The sequence below is a fragment of the Sinohyriopsis cumingii genome, chromosome 3 (genome assembly GCF_028554795.1).
Source record: "Sinohyriopsis cumingii isolate HCF-2022 chromosome 3, ASM2855479v2, whole genome shotgun sequence".
NCBI lineage: Eukaryota > Metazoa > Mollusca > Bivalvia > Unionida > Unionidae > Sinohyriopsis > Sinohyriopsis cumingii.
In genome coordinates this window covers 60,204,309-60,223,929 of record NC_142963.1, presented here as the reverse complement: position 1 = coordinate 60,223,929, position 19,621 = coordinate 60,204,309, and the positions used below count along the sequence as shown (strand labels likewise).

The 19,621-nt window shown below is 35.0% G+C and overlaps 1 protein-coding gene across 1 annotated transcript in view; it reads left to right on the top strand.

Annotated features, from left to right (window-relative positions):
* LOC149802943 (uncharacterized) overlaps positions 1-19,621 on the top strand; it is a 28,907-nt gene that overhangs the window by 1,194 nt on the left and 8,092 nt on the right. The window contains exons 2-7 of the mRNA XM_089952458.1: positions 1,355-1,489; positions 3,990-4,119; positions 5,106-5,277; positions 7,336-7,573; positions 11,340-11,502; positions 15,938-16,046. Of these exons, the coding sequence (XP_089808584.1) occupies positions 1,355-1,489; positions 3,990-4,119; positions 5,106-5,277; positions 7,336-7,573; positions 11,340-11,502; positions 15,938-16,046 (947 nt within the window). The remainder of the gene's footprint in view (positions 1-1,354; positions 1,490-3,989; positions 4,120-5,105; positions 5,278-7,335; positions 7,574-11,339; positions 11,503-15,937; positions 16,047-19,621) is intronic.

Genomic DNA, 19,621 nt, shown 5'->3' with positions numbered 1-19,621 from the left:
GGATTTCTTGAAACTAAGACTGAAGGTGGCCAGTACAGAATCATAACTTTTACATTTGCTATTTTATTATACTTCATGTTTACATTTATTTGGAAGGAATTTGTTTACAAAATTTGTGTGCTATCTATTTTTACATTTTTTCAACTTTTAGTTGGTACCATATAGTCACTACTGTGCAGAAGTGCCGTAAACACTAATATATAGTAAATGTCATACAGGTCATGCAGATACATTTACTCAATTAAATTTTCATTGTTCTGAAAGTTAATACTAAAATAGATTAACCAAAACCTATTCAATCCAGAATCTTGAATGTTCTGCACCTACAATATAGTAAACAAAACTTCCAGATGAAAATTATTGAACACTATTTACGTTATAGTAGTAGCCAGGTACTAACCTGAGCCAAGAAACGAGGACATCTGGTATATGATAACAAATACAATGCATATTGCTTTCATTGTGATATCACAGCATGCAACATTCAATCTGTTTTGTGCTGGATGACTAATTTAGATTGCCTTCGTCTGAAAATGTCAAAATAATTTTAGCATAAATTGTGCCTTAAGTATATATTGGGGCATGTAAATAATGACCTTCCAAGGAATATTGATGTATGAGGATCCAGATAAAATGAATAATTGCCTTTTAAAAATGAATAATTGCCTTTTAAAAGCATGTGTTCTAACAAATGACACCCATTACTGAAATTATTGGTTCTAAATGCCTACATGGCCTTTATGACCTTTATTATAGACAGATATGTATTTGGAGTACCGCTTCAGTGGCCTAGTGGTTAGAGCGTCCGTCTTGGAAGCGGGAGGTCGTTGGTTCAATCCTTGGCCTAGTCAAAGACTTACAAAAATGGTACTAACAGCTGCCTCGCTCGGCGCTCAGCATTAAGAGGTTAGTGTTAGGACTGGTTGGCCTGGTGTCAGGATAATATGACTGGGTGGGACATCATGCTACATGTCTGCGGCATGATGCCCCAGTACTAGACATCACTATAAATTGCCACATTGCAGACATTGTGGCGATATGACTGAAAAATTGTTAAAGCTACGTTAAAAATCCAAATCACATCACACACATGTATTTGGAAGGATTCCAATGTGGTTTGGCTGATTGGGCTATTATGTAATGTATGTATTATAAATAAAAAAAACATGAGTATTCTTTACCAACAATATTATTTTGTCTTCATATAGAAGCTTGAAAATATACTATATTTGTTGTAGAAATTTAGAAGTATGCTATTTATGTGCGGATTTCTCTTCATCAGTGGCAGTGCTACAATAAAGGCACATCTTTAATCACAAACATAATTTATATATTCATCTGCTTTTTACATTAGTTCTTGAATGACCCAGTTGAGGTAGAGGAAACTGGAGATGGAAACTTGAATAATGTTTACAGAGTATTGAAGAAAGATGAGTGTGGCCGAATTTCTAAAAGTGTGATTGTTAAACAGGCACTCCCATATATAAAGGTAAGTAGTAAATCTGAGACTGTTTTAAATTTTTATTGCAGTTGTCTTAATATATCTGGTCAAATTAATTGACTTAAATTGCATTAACTTAAGATTTTAATTGATGGCAAATAGAAAAATGTTGATTTCTATTCTTAATTACTTTTGACAAGATTTTACATAGGGACATAAGCATAGACCAAATATCTTATCTGTAACCAATGTGACAGTTCAAAAACATTTCTATTCAGCATAAATTATGTTACAAAAGAAAAGTTTTCAATCAGTGCCATATTTTCTTTATATTATATCACTTTTGCCAATCACCTTTTAGTCATTTTTCCAACATTCTTTTCTAGTGTTTAGATCTTTGGCAGTTTTTCCATGCTAAATATTGGCTGTATTATCCTCAACATCTATCCCAGAACTGAAAAGTTATGGGAGGGGAGGGGGAAGTGCCTCTCTTTGTTTGAAAGAAAGGGTTGAATTTTCTAAATATAGGGGGATAATTCCCCTCTTTGTTTGAAAGAAAGTGTTGAATTTTCTAAATATAAGGGAGATTTCTTGAGAATATTGAGGTAAAACATAAACATATTTTGTTCACTATTAGTGCATTTCGATGATGTTTGGACACAGTATGTTTAAAATTAGTATTAATTTTGCACTTGCACATCCTAGAATAGACTCATATCCTTGGTTATAGGTGTGTCATTAATGATTGTTGTAGACTGATCCCATGTTATATGTTAGTTTTTATTTCGCCAATGTCTTGAACTCTTTAGGAAACCTGTTCACTGCTCATGTACACATATGTTCAAAATCTGTTCTCATTTATACCCTAGTAGTTGTTATGGCATCTCCATATTCTTTTAGTCTTGTGATAACGTAGAAATAAGTCAGGTCTTCGAACGAGATTACGTATGTGTTTATTGATCAGCAAAGGATGTAGGAATCTTGATAGGGTGGACTGGCATCAATATGCAAGAAATGAATAATAGATGCAGACAAAAAACAAAAGGAAGTTTTTTGAATGGGCCCCCAATATGTCCATTTGAAATATACATTTGCTTCATTCCAAGAACATTATTTAGAGAGATTTGCTCAATCAAATTATTTTGGTGGCCCCAAAAATGTACAAATGACCTACTGTTTTTCTTAATTTGAATTGTTTTATATAGAAGAGTCAGCCATCACAAGGACCTGTTCTTTTTCTGAGTTAGAGAGTATCCTGATGATATTAACTGGGGACAAAAGTTTTGGGATGCTTTTTTTGCTGTTGCTGTTGCTGTTGTTGGGTTTAACGCCATTTTTCAGCACACGATAGGCTATACATGGCGGCCAGTATTAATGGTGGAGGAAGAACCTGGGAAAACCCAGAAAAGAGCCACCGACCCTTGAGAAGCTACTGGCAGGCTTTCTCACATATCCACATTGGCCGAATCCAAGACTCGAACCTACGCAGACAGAGGTGAGATGGCAGTGATCCGTAACGGAGAGCGCATTAGACCACTCTGCCACTCGGGGCCCTGGATGCTTTTTTTTTGAGATATTTTTTTAAGTACATTGTAAAAATCACCCTTGATATTTTGAATATACAGAAGTGACAAACACCGTACTTATACCAACGATGACATATCCAGTACTTTAGTTACTCTTATTTCAGGCTTTATTCTTGAACTGAAAAAGGTGGTTGGGGTGTTTTCATCTTCCAATTTTAAATAAAATACTGTGAATTTTCTCAATAAGGGGGGAGGAGGTTTTAAGGAAGAAATAAGGTAGGGCTTGAATATCATGTATTCAGTTTATTTTCTGGTGCAGTTGTTCAGAAAAAGGCAAGAATCTCAGATATGTGCATTGTAGAATAGACCCAGTTTTTGCTCATGTAGAAATTTCCAACTGGGAATAGAATTGACACAGATCTGCCTTGTATAATGGGTCATATTGGGTTGGTTTTGTGTTTTATGGCTTAGCAATACAGTTAGGTTATTTAGTGCCATGGCAATGAGTCAAGTACCTTGCTTATGGACAAACTATTGTTGATGACTCTATAGTACGATTTGAACCTGAAAAGCTAGCATGCTAACCACTAAGCCACTATGTGCCTTTGTTTTATGGGCAGGAAGATCAGGCTCCACATCTTTCATTTTATTTTCTTAATTTTGAGTGAATAGGGGAAATTGCCTGCCCTATATATGATAACCCTGTATGTGTCTACACTGTAAGTTCAGTCTTATGCTGATTGTATACAGGCCAGTATGGTAGTTCCACATATGGTAACAAATGAGTTGTACATGTATTGACCCTGTGATGATGAGGAGACTTTTGGTCACAATATTTTGATTAAGTCAGTGAAAACTCATGTTCAAGAATGCATAGACACAAAAAGCCTATTCATTATATACATTTCTTAAATTGTTCTTGATAGCATCCCAGTGTTTTCAATAATTAGATGTGCAGTAAATATATTTGATAGTTAGCTTTCAATATTAATAAAAACGGATACATTTTTAATATTTTTCAGTGTCTTGGAGAAGAATATCCATTAGGTGTAGAAAGGATAGGCATAGAATATAAGGCATTAAGGAAGTTTCATGAATACTCACCTGGAAGTGTGCCAGAGGTCTATTTCTATGACCCGAATAGTACTATAGGTACACCTGTCAGTCTATCTGTCTTTTTTATATAAATTATCTGTCTTTTATGATGTGAAGCATGCATCTTTTATGTTTTTCATTATTATCCATACCTTAATTATCTGTTATAGGTAGGACCATATCAGGACCATCAGATACTGCATCTAATAAAATACTGACTAAAATTTAACACTAAGGGAAGGAGGACTAATACATTTATTAAATACATTATATAATGATGATTTTCACTTAAATCATTCATCTCATTTTGTCAAATTTACATGTGTGTTATCACACTATACATATGAATGAAAAGGACACAATGTCTTGAGTTAATAGCTTTGTTAACTTAGTAGTTCATTGATGAGAATATAATTTTTTTTAATGATAAACAGAATCTGTCATTAAATATCAGATTTGATTAAACTCACTGAATAATATTTTCCTTGTCAAATCTCTCAAAACATCAAAAGGTATTCATGCATATTATTTTGAAAAATATCCTTTTCTGTAAAATATTTGTAATCTGAAACCTTGTTAACAGAGGATGCTCAATGGACCAGAGAGTATGTTCTTTATAGGCAGGTTCCCTCTGTGTAGCTATAAGAATGATACAGAATTAACAACATGAACTCAAAATGAACTTATAAACATTGTGCTTTAAAAACATGTCATTAATATGTTAGAGTATTTCTTTTAAAAAATATTTTGAAAACGTTGAATGGTACAGTTGAACCAATAAACCTTTCTAATTTATATTTTGTTGGACAATGTTTCATTAGATGGAGAAAACATGTTTTAACTGTAAAATTGTTCTGAACTTGATGATCAGCTGTATAGTTGTGGATTAGACCAATCAGGGTTATATTTGTCTCAGCAAAATTATGACTTCATTGCTAAAATATTATTCTAGTAAAGCTTTGATAATGATTACTAAAATATGCACAGGAAGAGAACAAGATCAGGAATTAAAATAGGATTTTAAAATATCTTTTCTCATGCAGTCTGCATGGAAGATTTACTAGGATATGAAGTTCTCCGCAAAAGACTGATTCAGAGAAAGTTTGACCTTGACCTTGCCAAGACCATAGCTACCCATATTGCAGTTGTTCACAGAAAGTCCCATATTGGATCAATTGGTGAGGAAAAACTGAAGGATCTTGATGCAGAATTTGAGTAAGTAAAATATATAGTTTCTTTGCAAACTACTAACATGCAGTCAGGTAGCATAATTAATGTTTACTAAAACAGTACCAAGTACTATACTGGCTGATAAAAAGCCATTTTTTGAAGCCATTCGTAAATATTTACTGAGGATATCTGTAATATCCCCATCCTTTTGACAAATTTTGTTACTCAGGCCCCTTGGTCCTAACACAGGAAAGATACTGTAAACTGATGACTTTATCAAAATTCTGAGTTAATTTAAGACTAATTATTGTGATGGAAAACTATTATTGGATTATTAAAATGATAATGTACACCATCTATGGAGAAGACCATCTCTTTTATGTGGAATGTGGATTTGTATTGCAGCATAAAATGATTGGAACACAGAGAGTTAGATAAAAGAAAATCATATTTATACACATGATATTTCAATGTTAAGAGTGATTTTGTGTGTGAACGCGTATTGTTTATTATGCATGCAAAGGAAAAATTATTCCTTATGTCTCATTAAGATTGTGCGCTAAACATTTCTCCATTTGAAATTCAGTTATATCATATAACTGCCATACTTTTGCATTATATATTGATGAAGATATTGAAGATGGAAGTTGTCATGTTAAAGTATTTCACCAATGATATAACCCATTTTAGTAAATTTTTAGATGTATGGGTTGGGCTTATTATCACGATGATGTCTTTAGGAGTTATTTGAAAACAATTTATCATCAATCAAGGGTTTTTCATCAATATTGGGCATATCATCAATCATGGGCTTTTCAGCAGTCATGGGATCATCATGAGTCATGGGCTTATCATCAGTCATGGGCGGGGGCCTTGAGTGGCTGAGTGGTCCAGAGTGCTCTCCGTTACGGATCACTGCCATCTCACCTCTATCTGCATGGGTTTGAGTCTTGGATTCAGCTGATGTGGGTATGTGAGAAAGCTTGCCAGTAGCTTCTAGTGGGTTGGTGGTTCTTTCCGGGGTTTTCCTGGGTTCTTCCTCCACCATTAATACTTTTCGCCATATATAGCCTATCGTGTGCTGAAAAATGGCTTTAAACCCTACAACATCAACATCAATCAAGGGCTTTTTTCATCAATCATGGGCTCATCATCAATCATGGGCTTTTCATAAGTCATGGGCTCATCATCAATCATGGGCTTGTCATCAATCATGGGCTTTTTATCAGTCATGGGCTTTTCATCAGTCATGGGCTTTTTACTAGTCATGGGCTTTTCATCAATCATAGGCTTTTCATCAGTCATGAGCTCATCATCAGTAATGAGCTTTTCATCAGTCATTGGATGTTCATCATGAGTCATGGGGTTTTCATCAATCATGGGCTTTTCATCAGTCATGGGATCATCATGAGTCATGGGCTTTTCATCAGTCATGTGCTTTTCATCAGTCATGGGATCATCATGAGTCTTGGGCTTTTCATCAGTCATGGACTTTTCATCAATCATAGGATTATCGTTGATTGTGGACTTTTCTTCAATCATGTGCTTTTCATCAATCATGGGGTTATCAGTCATGAGGTTGTTAGCAGTCATTGGCTTGTCATCAATTATGGGCCTGTCAATCATATCATGAATTATGAGGATATCGTCAGTAAATAGGCTCATTATCAGTGATTGGCTTATCATCAATCATGGGTTTATTATCAGTTATGGGCTTACCATCAGTCACAGGTTTATCATCAATCATGATCTTATCAACCACAGACTTATCATCAGTCACAGGCTTATCATCAATCATGGGGTTGTCATAAGTTTTGGGATAATCATCAGTCATGAGCTTATTAGTAATAGGTTTATCATCAATCATGGGTTTATTTTGGGTTTGCCATCAAGCACAAGTTTATCATCAGTCTTTGATTTATCTTGAGTCATGGGCTTATCATCAGTCTTGAGCTTATCATCAAGCTTGGGCTTATCTTCAGTCATGGACTTGTCATCAGTCATGGGGATATCATTGCATAAATATGGTAGTATGAATGTGTTTTTTATTTGACAAAATGACATAAATGTGAATGCTATTTTTTATGTTTTATTTCTTCTCAGAAACTCCAACATGTTGTCACTCACAGAGCAGTACATCTTCACACGCCCCTTCACTCGAGGTGATCCAACAAATCGCTGCAGTGAGGGTGTCCAAGACAGACTGGATATGGTATACAATGACCAGGAAGTGATGACAGCAGTTCAGAATTTTAAGAAATTGTTTTTGGAGAAAAAGGAAGCACTTGTACATGGAGACCTACATACCGGCTCGTTGATGGTGAAAGGTACAGATGTTAGGGTAGGTTTAACTATGGTCTTGCGTTGACTTATTACATACCCATTGAATCTTACATGGATGATGCATTCGATCCAGATGTTCAGTCATTATTACCATATAACACGCAAGAGCATACCAGACAGTGTCTTATCAAGATTGTCAACTTCCATCCTGTGAAACAGAAGTATTTTAATGTGCAATCAATAAAGAAACTTTATGATTATGTACCACCAGAGAAAATTTGGCCTTTTTGAGAGAATGTGGTTTATATAAAAATGGGAACCATGTGTTTTTAGGATGTTAGATGTTGTGTCTATTTTTATTTTATATACCTTAATTTTAACATCTTTACCTTTTTTCTTTTATCATTTTTGTTTGTTTGTTTACTTTTTGGAGAAGGCTTAAGCTTCCAAGATATTTTTGCGATTGTTGTATTTAGATTTTCAGAAATTTTCTTTTAATCGGCACTATGCATTTGGTATTATGATGATGTACAGTTAAACTCAACAACTATTATGGCTACTGTTTTCATGTCACATGCTTGACCCGAACTATTTAGGTATTTTGACAAACATCTGTGCATCGATATTCATAGATGCACCAAATTGGGTACCATATATATACAGTGTGACTCTGCTATAACACAGTAGTTGGGGTCCATAGAACCCAACCGTGTTATACACCGAACTGTTTTATACCAACCAAGTCAGTTAGCTGATGAAAATGATCCATTTTCCTAAATTATGGCAGGAAGGGAGAGCAAAATACGTGATTTTGATTAAATGAAGATGAACTAGTCTGAAAAACATTTGTATACAGACAACTTACATTTGTGCAGTACAATCCATAATCCATTAAGTACTGTACTTGTATATAATAAATCCATGAATTTGAGTATAGATCACATGTTATAAACTTCACATATGTCTCACATTCCATTAGAAAACACAAATAACAAGTATATATAAAAAAAATGGTAGTCCTCATCATCTGTATCCGATTGTCACTTAGCAATTCACTAAAGTTGTCACAAGTAGCACATGGCTGTAGCTGTTTACATGCTACATGTACATGTACTTATATTGGTCTAGATCTTTGTCAGCTGGAGACAGAAACCTCTTGGTGACGCTACCCAGGGGATGAGGCTATTGATAGGGAAATGAAAACTTCAACAGATTAAAAAGTTTAACAAACATTGTAAGATACCCCATCTTCAGTTAACTTTTATGGCATTTAATGCCGCCATTAGTAACTACCATAAGAATAATTTTTTCTTCCAAAAAATGAACCTTTCATGGTACAGTAAACTTGTTCCAGTCACTTTGGTATTTGCAACAATCTCTCAGATTTCATAATCATTGCTTTTATTTAAATTTGGTGCTTACTTCCTTTGTTTTTATTGAAGTATGTTGTTGGCTTTCTTTGATGAATATTGCATGTTATTGAAGTTACCGGTAAAGGACAGCTTTGGAGGACCGAACAGGTGTCTGTTTCTCATCGTGGCTGCAACATCAAATAACTGAGAACATTGATTGAGACTGATTTTTTTTCATTTGCTTAGTATTTATACAGAAGGATTGGTGCTTCAAAGGGGATCAGTTTTCTTTGAAGTTTCAGAAAAACTACTTTTTCTGTGTAAAAGGAATTAACTTTCATTTGGTTGATTGTAGCAGATACTTATCTTGCTGCCAAGAGTTGGTCGATTGTAGCTCGTCCTGGTAGCATAGATAGACAAAGAAGTAGATCTCAGTTTTTGTTTTGTTTTATTTTGTCTTTAAGTTGGGTTTTTTATAGTTTTTTTGTGACATTTCTGGTGGCAGAACAATACTGCCTTTCACACATGCATCAGAATTTTTTTTAAAAAAAGGCCAACAGACGATAAATACACAGGTGTTTTGTTCTGTTCTGACAGGGATTACTACAGAAATATGATTGTTTTGAAGGGATTTAATTCAGTGAGTGAAAAGAAGAGGAGTTTTACTTACCATCAACACAGATAGGTCAGTCAAAATAAACATTAATTACTAGTGAGTGACCTGATAATATGATACTGTTTCATCCAAAAGATCCATTACAAGATAGTACCATGTCTGGTTGATCTCTGCTACTGGAAATGTTTAAAAAAAAATAAAAAATGCAGAGATCTTACAGCATACATTACTCAGGTCAGATGTCAGAATAAGCAGAGTATGGTATAATAATGCACTGTTAAGGTGGTTAATCAGTATGAACAATGAATTTGTTTATCTAACAATATATAAGTTTCAGTGCATTTTATATCAAGTCTGTGGCTTCCTTTCATGGTGCCTCTGAATTTCTTCACTCCAAACCCAAATTTTATATACAAGTTTAAACAGCCAACAATGTTGGGGGTGGGGGTTGGGGTGGGGGGTGGAATCGCCAGATGGTATATTTTGTCACCAGTAAGGAAAATAAATCGCAATTTTCGACATTGGTGAAGCTTAATTTGATCCTTGAATAAACATTTTACTTTTTATTTTTCATACTTTTACAAAGAAAAACTTTTTTCGTGAACAAGATAAACACATATATATGAAATTGTAGGAGCCATGGCATAATCTTCATATATTAGAATTTTCTCTTTCCCAAAACTGATAAACTTTTTGCATGTTACTTTTCATACTTTTAAGAAAGAAAGAAAAAATTTAATGCATGAGACAAGTATATGTATATGAAATTTTGGGAGCCATGCCACAACTGTGTTATATCCGAATTTGTGTTATAACAGAGCATGCTATAGCAAGGTCACACTGTACCTGCTTATAAGTTGAGTCCAACTGCACAGACACATATCTACCAGCGCATAATGCACCAGCAGATCTTTGTGCAGTTTGTTAGGAATAATCAGTAGAACAAACAACATAGACCTTTATTTGCAAGCGCATTATGCTATGGCAGATCAGGATCTTTGTTGTTACCATTTTGATTCTACTTATAAGCGAGTATAGACCATAGGTATTTTAAATCCCAGATTAGTTAAGATTCCATTCACATTTTGATGTAAAAAATTATTAGAACAGAGATGGTATTTAATAAATACAAAAACTACATTTATAATTTGTTTCATGTTGTGAGGACAGAACTTGTTTGGTACGGTGTACAAATATGTCTTGGCCTTTCTTCCTCCACATATCAGTATGCTACATTGAACTCATTCTTTTTGCTGACTCAGAATATCCAGAAACTGTCACTAAGAGAGTCTTTGAGATGGAGAAAATACCAGGAGAATCTGTCAGAAATCCTTAACCTAAGATGGGTGCTACACCAGGGTATCTGACTTGGACGGCACTATGTGTCAATCAAGCATATAAAAGCTATTATCCAGGACCCTTTGATTAGGGATAGCAGCTGGAAAAATGTTTTTATTAGAGTTAGAATAAGTTTGATGATGTTCTTTTGTGTCAGATGTTCATAGCTCAACCCATCCATATATGTCTTTCTGTCTGTTTGCCTGTCTGTCTGTCAGTTCATCTATCCTTTGATCTATCCTATTAAGTAAATATTTAAAAAAAGATCTATCTGTCAATATGTTCATCCTTCTATCCTCCTGTCCATCCATCCATCCTTGGTCTCTCTGTCCATCCATTTCTGACATGCAAGAAACTCAGAATTCTTCTAGTACTTGCTGGAATTTGACCCTTCTAGTACTTGCTGGAATTTGACCCTTCTAGTACTTGCTGGAATTTGACCCTTCTAGTACTTGCTGGAATTTGACCCTTCTAGTACTTGCTGGAATTTGACCCCATTCTTATTGTCTTATTTTCAGATGATAGACCTTGAGTTTGCTTATGTTGGACCGTGTGCTTTTGACATCGGGCTGTTACTTGCCAACTACATATTTTCCTACTATCATCACATGAGCATTCCAGAGGACCATGATGAGAGACGGAAGTTTGCTCAGCTTATGATAGATGCTTGCCACACAACAGGTGAGGTCTTCTTCCTTGCACTTTCAAATCTGATGACTTATTCATACAAGTAATAACTCTTTGGTCATCAGGGGAGACTGCTTCAGATTATTAAATTTATCCTACAGGTGTGAGAAGAATTTAAAATCTCTTTTAAAGCTTAATTAAGGGGAAAATCTTCACAGTGAAGTTTTTCATGCTTATTGTAGCACATTATTTAAAAATCTGTTTCTCTGGTAAAGTTTACTCCAACTGAATTTCAGAAATTTACCATTGAAATTAATGAAGGGTTAGATTTTCCAAAATTACAGATGACATTACCTCCCGTGACTAAGGTTCATTTTGCTGTTATGTGTGACTTGAATGAGCCAATGTTTGTTGATTGCATTTAAAGTAAAAATGATGGAAGTTTTGGTATATAGTTACAAATCATGATAAAAAATGGTGAGGAATGTTGTTTTTTTTGTTTAATTTCTAAAGGAGGCAAGATACACAAAATAGGAATATTCCAATCATACTGTGTCAGACAAGTAAAATATTGGAAGGATCATTCCAAGTAGGTCCTTCAGCTGCTTCCAATTTTTTCCAAGCATATTACATGGGGTAAAAGATACACAATCCTGCCAAACGTAAAATAAAGGATTTATACAATCATTGAGGCAGTCACTGGGGGAAAACAAGGGTGAATGAGTGAGCATTAGGTATAACAGAAAAAGAGGAAGAACATTGAAAAATAACTTTTTCCCTTTTCTCTCAATTTTTTGATAACCATATTGACTAAAGCTGCAACTTTTACCAAAATGTGTACATAGTTTACAGTACATAAAATTGATGTAATTTAATTGAATAATTATAAACTCAACAGCCCCTATCTACCCATCAGGCTTACTGAACAGCTGGCAGCTGTTATAACGTGCATGCCATTCTTCGCTCAGCTTGTGATTGTTTCATTAATACATATTTTAATATGTGAATATTTTGTAAGACAATTTTTTAAATTATTTGTCCCTTAAATAATCATGAACATCCCACTGCTACATGCTTGTACACGATGCAAATGTTTTTAATACAACCAGACATACATGCTGCTTGGACATGTGCATGAGATGCTTTTGTTGGGTCTGTAGTGATGAAGAATTTTGCATTGACTTATGAGATGCTTTTGTTGGATCTATAGTGATGAAGAATTTTGCAGTGGCTTACAAACTTCAAACTGTGTTTCATTAAAATAGCTGTTACATAACAAATATTCTTTTAACAAACTTGTGTTTCAGAGGTAAATAATTTATTTTAATACAAATATTATCATCAAGAAAACTGTGTAAAAAAATTGACTAATTTTTATCCACTTTACATCAAAGTCCAGGTGGTGAAAATGACCAAGAGGTACACATGTGGAGTAAGGCTAAGCTTTATACTCTCTAACCCCAAATTCACACATCAATCATAGATAAAAATTATTTATTAAGAGTTAAAAATTAAATTTTATTTTAACAATACAATTTTTTTTTAAATAGTTAAAACAGCCAGCGATATTAATTTTCTTTAAAATTCAAACTCTTTGCAGAGCATGAAACTTAAGAGCAAACCCAAAATTTAAACGTCACTCTTCACAGAAAACTTAGGGAAGGTATATTCTCAAGGACAACGTGTTAAATTTCCTTAACTACCTGATTATTGTATCGATATTTTTGTGTTGGTTGGAACAGAGACATTTTTGTGGGAAAAATCCATTAAGATATTCTTTCATTCCAGTATTTATTAAATTGTTTGTTATAAATATCTATTATAATGTACACTTTTTCATTGCCCCAAGAAAGTTTTACTGTATAAAATAAAGATGTATCAGTATAAATCTTTAATATCAATATCATTATTATTATTGTTGTTGTTGTTGTTAATAGCTGTACTGGTCATGGACCAGGAGAGTTTATGGGAAGGACTGTTTTCCATTGTCCATCCACCTAGTAGCACAAGTCTGTTACTTCTCATAAACTACTTGCAGGATTGCTGTGAAACTTTAAGCATGCATTCGTCCCAGTGTGAAGTTGTTCTTAATGGTGCTGCTTAAATTTCCAATATGGCTGCCACCGTGAACATCCAGAAAATCTTGTTATTACTACTCCTGCTGAATGGCTGGTCATATCGACACGGGTTTTTCACTAAGACTTCTCATGATGTCTAGTTTGTCCTAAATGAAAATGTGTGCCAATCGGATGTTCAGTATGGCCACCACAGCAGCCCTCTTGAAAATCTTGTTAATGCTCCTACCTCTGAATAGAAAATCATATTAACATGTGGGATTTTCTTATGATGTTTAGATAGGCCTAGATGAAAATGGTGCTGCTCACCTTCCATTATGGCCAGTTTGAAAATCTTGTCGCTACTCCTTGTAAATGGATGGTTATATCAACATGGGGGGTTTTCACAAGAAAACTTCTTATGACATCTAGTTGAACCTAAATGAAAATGGCGCCACACACACATCCCATGTGGCCAGCATATTGGATAGTTTGACAATTTTGTTATCATTTTTCAGCATGAATGAATGGTTGTATCACTACAAGACCTTTTATGATGTCTAGTTGATACTGAATGAAAGTGGTGCCCGACGGACATCAAGACCTTTTATGATGTCTAGTTGATACTCAATGAAAGTGGTGCCCGACGGACATCAAGACCTTTTATGATGTCTAGTTGATACTCAATGAAAGTGGTGCCCGACGGACATCAAGACCTTTTAAGATGTCTAGTTGATACTCAATGAAAGTGGTGCCCGACGGACATCAAGACCTTTATGATGTCTAGTTGATACTCAATGAAAGTGGTGCCCGATGGACATCAAGACCTTTTATGATGTCTAGTTGATACTCCATGAAAGTGGTGCCCGACAGACATCAAGACCTTTTATGATGTCTAGCTGATACTCAATGAAAGTGGTGCCCGACGGACATCAAGACCTTTTATGATATGTCTAGTTGATACTCAATGAAAGTGGTGCCCGACGGACATCAAGACCTTTTATGATGTCTAGTTGATACTCAATGAAAGTGGTGCCCGACGGACGGCAAGACCTTTTAAGATGTCTAGTTGATACTCAATGAAAGTGGTGCCCAACGGACATCAAGACCTTTATGATGTCTAGTTGATACTCAATGAAAGTGGTGCCCGATGGACATCAAGACCTTTTATGATGTCTAGTTGATACTCCATGAAAGTGGTGCCCGACGGACATCAAGACCTTTTATGATGTCTAGCTGATACTCAATGAAAGTGGTGCCCGACGGACATCAAGACCTTTTATGATATGTCTAGTTGATACTCAATGAAAGTGGTGCCAGACGGACATCAAGACCTTTTATGATGTGTCTAGTTGATACTCAATGAAAGTGGTGCCCGACGGACATCAAGTATGCCTATCACAATAGCTAATTTAAAATCTCTTTATTGCTGAAGAATATCAGAGATGGTTTCAACAGTCAGTAATTATTATTTTGGCCCATAAGCCATTACTCCTTTCGAGGGACTCATATTACATTTGTTGTTGTTGTTGTTGTTGTAGGGTTTAATGCCATTTTTCAGCACACGATAGGCTATACATGGTGGCCAGTATTAATAGTGGAGGGAGAACCCGGGAAATGCCCTGAAAGAACCACCAACCCTTGAGAAGCTACTGGAAGCTTTCTCACATGCCCACATTGGCCGAATCCGAGACTTGAACCCATGCAGACAGAGGTGAGATGGCAGTGATCTCTAACGGATAGTGCTTTAGACCACTCGGTCACTTGGGGCCCCTTCATGTTACAGTAAAACTTGAATAGTTCAAACTCACTGCAGTATTTACAAGTTTTTCAGTTATACACAACTATGCTTTTGGTAAGCTTCCATACTTATACGAAATGTGTAAGCTTGCTGTTTGAAAGTAATAAAAGCAAATTGTACAAAATATAGAAACAGGTAAAATTATTATCAGTAAAGTGTTTCTGATGCCATTTTTCATAGAAGTATTTGTTCCATTCTCCACTGCCACTTGTTTATTAGTAAAAAAATTTTGTATTATAGCATCCTTTAAAAAATCTATTGTATACAGTTATGGGCTTTTGTTGGGTTGAGAAAATCTGCAAAATATGTTATGGCTATTGTGAGGCAGAGGCCAAAATCCTTTTTTCACATGTAAAAAAGAATGTATTGATCAAAACAAAAGTCATAAATGTTTTACTACCTCATACCATGATCTAAAAATTGTCTGATATGAGCACAAATTTTTTTTGGCAGAGTTTAATTCACTTTGAGGAAACCAATATGCTGTGTCACTGTTAAGCAAGTGTTGTCTGTTCAGCCAGTAAGAATAAAGAATAATTTTATGAAAATAATGAAAAGAATTAAGGTTAAACAACATTTAAATTTGAATTCCCTTCAGTTTAGTTATAACTGAATTTTGCTGTTATTATTCTAGGACGAACATACTTGAGTCACATGACAAGCTTTGTGGGAGACAGGGAAACATATGAGAAGAACTTGTTTTCAGAAATTGCTGGCTTCACAGGATGTGAGATCATAAGAAGGTGAGTTACATATGACATGTGAATACTGTACAACTACATGCTCAATGATACACTCTTTTAGTCACCCAAATCCCATACATCTGAAATGGCTAAGTCACTTGATTAAATTTGAAAATATTATACCCCCATCCCCCAGTGAAATGGTCAGTCCCAAATGCGATGTATGTTCATCTTTCTATAGAGACAAACCTATCTTGTGGTCAGACTGCAGTTCTGACATTGCTGACTGCCCAGATTCACTTAGAGAATCTAGCTTGTTTGAAAAACAGTAGTGAGAGCAAAGATGAACACTAATGACACTTGTATCACCTTCAAATCCTGTACTGAACAATTGAGAGCAGCAAGGACTGCATCTCATCTAGCATATATTTTACTATTAGATGGATTTAAAGACAGAAACTTGGTGTATTGTTTTATGTAATGTCAGTGTGGTTGTGATTATGTGTTTGGTGATCAAATTTGATACAGTAAAAACTGTTATGAGCAACCTCTGCTATGAGTGATAACCTGTCATTTCTGACCACAATCGTAATGTACAGATCAATTTTATTATAAAAATGCTCTGGCATGAGCAACCACCTGCTGAGTGCGACCAGCGACCATGATGTCTTGGCAAAATATGCTTTTTGACACTGCTGTGAACGACTGCATCTCAGAAATATGGAAAAACTCCACTGACCTTTATTTAATAAATAATATTTCACAACAACTGCTCATACCATTCTGGAAAAAAATAGGTTGGCTACCGATATATAAAATTTTGTAGGTACACTTACAGTGTTTTATAGTTTCTTTTGTAAACCAGACTGAAGTACATGTAGATTATTCCCAAATCTGGTTCCCTGCTTTGTATGCACCCTATGTTGTTCTCCGCTATTTGTATAGGGGAGAGCAACACAGGGAACATACGAAGCAGGGAACCAGACTAATTATTCCCACACTTAGCTTGCTTCCTGGCCTTATCATTGATCATATGTATGAATAGGACCATATTGCGAGAACATTGACACCACTGACCTATATGTAATCGATTGTTACAATGACTGCTTGATTAGTAGCAATTGTTCTGATAAAAAAAAAAAAAACATAAAAAGAATAATAAGAATAAAAAGGATTTTGGCTGCAAGTGATAGATGCTACAGTCAATAAACCAGGTTAATGTTTTTTATCACGAATTGCAATTGTAATGACAAAATTGACGTAGTGGTCGCAGATTTTGTTTGTCTTTAGAGTTAATCCATATTGCCTGGGGGTGAATAAAGTCATTGTCTATTAAGCCAACAAGAGATTCGTTTGTGGGATTGGATTGATAGTGTTCAAGACTTGTGATGTTTGTTGTTTTTGTTAAGTGATTACCTCCCAATCCAAGCTGTCGTCTATTCAAGTTGGGTCGACCGAGTTACACACTTTGTTTATAGAGTTAATCCCTGTATATCTTCTTTGAATGAAGCCATTCACTTTTTCCTCTGAGTAAATGGTTCTGTTTCTGTATAAGATAGTTATTTCTTTTTATTTCTTTAATTGTTAGATATGCAATGCACATGTAAAGATTTTTCATATTTTCCCAGAGCCCAGTCAAAACCATCTTTACATTCGATATTACAACTGAGCACTAATAATGTTAACACCTAGAACCTTAATAACAATGGATGAACCTCCAGCTGAAAAGAGACAGATTTTAAGACCGGAGAAAATAATTATTGTAACTGAAAGAAGTGAAAAATAGCAGACAACAAATTTAGGTTGTCATAAAGGAAAAGGAGCAAATTAGAAATGATTTCATATGCTAAATACTATGTGATCTTCAAATGTAAATATGATTTCATGTTTAATGATAGTAGTATATCTTTATTGCTATATAATTTTGTTTTCAGATGAATGCATACAATATTTTAGCAAGAACCATTAATAAAGTATAGAATACAGGTACAGTGGTTATCTTTCTTTAAATTTGTCTGAAAGTGGACCTTGGAAACGAGTCTTTTTGTACAAACCTGCTATGAGAGACCATCTGTCTTGAGAGACATTTTTTTGTTGGCAGAAGGAGCAGTTTCTCATAACAGGTTTTACTGTAATGCCATGTCTACCAACTATTTTTTAACTTTCAAAGTGTATTAAGTGCATTGAAGAAAACAGACGAGTTATTTTTTTACAATTCAGATTTGAATTCCCAATTTCCAATCAATTTCTATTTGCTTATATGAAAAGATAGCTTATTCTCTATTGGGTAATATGGCTGTTTTTTTGGTCACACATGCTGAGGCCCCCATTCCCATTCTGGGATGTCAAAACACCTTTTCAGTCTCAAAATAAGAACAACACTGTCTGGGAATATAGCAGGTATGCATAACAGTGGACATAACTAAGAATTTGGGGGCCCCGAGTGGCCGAGTGGTCTAAAGCGCTCTCCGTTATGGATCACTGCCATCTCACCTCTGTCTGCATGGGTTTGAGTCTCGGATTCAGCCAATGTGGGTATTTGAGTAAGCTTGCCAGTAGCTTCTCGAGGGTCGATGGTTCTTTCCGGGGATTTCCCGGGTTCTTCCTCCACCATTAATACTGGCCGCCATGTATAGCCTATCGTGTGCTGATAAATGGCGTTAAACCCTACAACAACAACAACTAAGAATTTGTATAATATAAAATTAAATAATTATTATTGGAATGTATTTGCCCCTTTTATCTTTCTGATACCATTTTTACTTGCTTATTAGATGAATCCAGTTGCAAACTGCATAGACCTAGATCTGCCATTACATAATGCACTAGCTGATCTGGGTCTGTGCAGTTTGTTAGGAGTAATCAGTATTACACACAACATAAACACTGATCTGCAGGTGCATTATGCAACAGCAGATCGGGTTCTTTGTTGTTTGCAGTTGATTTGGCTTATAAGCAATTTTATACAGTAGATATTGTAAATTACTCTGAAAAATAATCTTAATTTAGTATATTTATAGATTATCTTTTACCTTTTGTGTACACATGACATTTTAGAATTTTCTTGTGCCCCTCAATGATGTGTTCCATAAATATTTCTGGTTTAATCCAATTTTGATCAGTTGAGTTAATATATTGTTTCTCCATTTAAGTAAATTGTTTTGTTCTTACATATTTGTGTTTGAAAGTTCATTTTGCTGAATGCAAATCAACCGAGTGTCAGATTTCAAAGTTCAAATTATATGAATAACGCTGCAGTAATACTCACACCTCACATTGACACAGTGTGCTGCATTATCACTGGTCTGTTAAAACAAAAGCGATGATTTGCTTATTGTTGAGTCTGTATGAAAAAAGTGTGCAAATCCCAAAGGCTAGACTATAGTTGAGGGAATTTGATTAATGAAAGTAACATTTCTTACATTTTTATTTACATGAAGGTTTGAATAGTCTTTGAACAGTCTGTTTTTAACGTACCAATGAAGCTGAAGGCTGTTCCAGTACAACATACATGGAACCCAGGGATGGTGCCTTCACCATGTAGTCACTCATAGATGCAGTTTGGAATTTTGTATCATTTTCATATGAAATCTTTGAATAATTAGAATATCTTAGCATACATTTGAAGAAAAAAA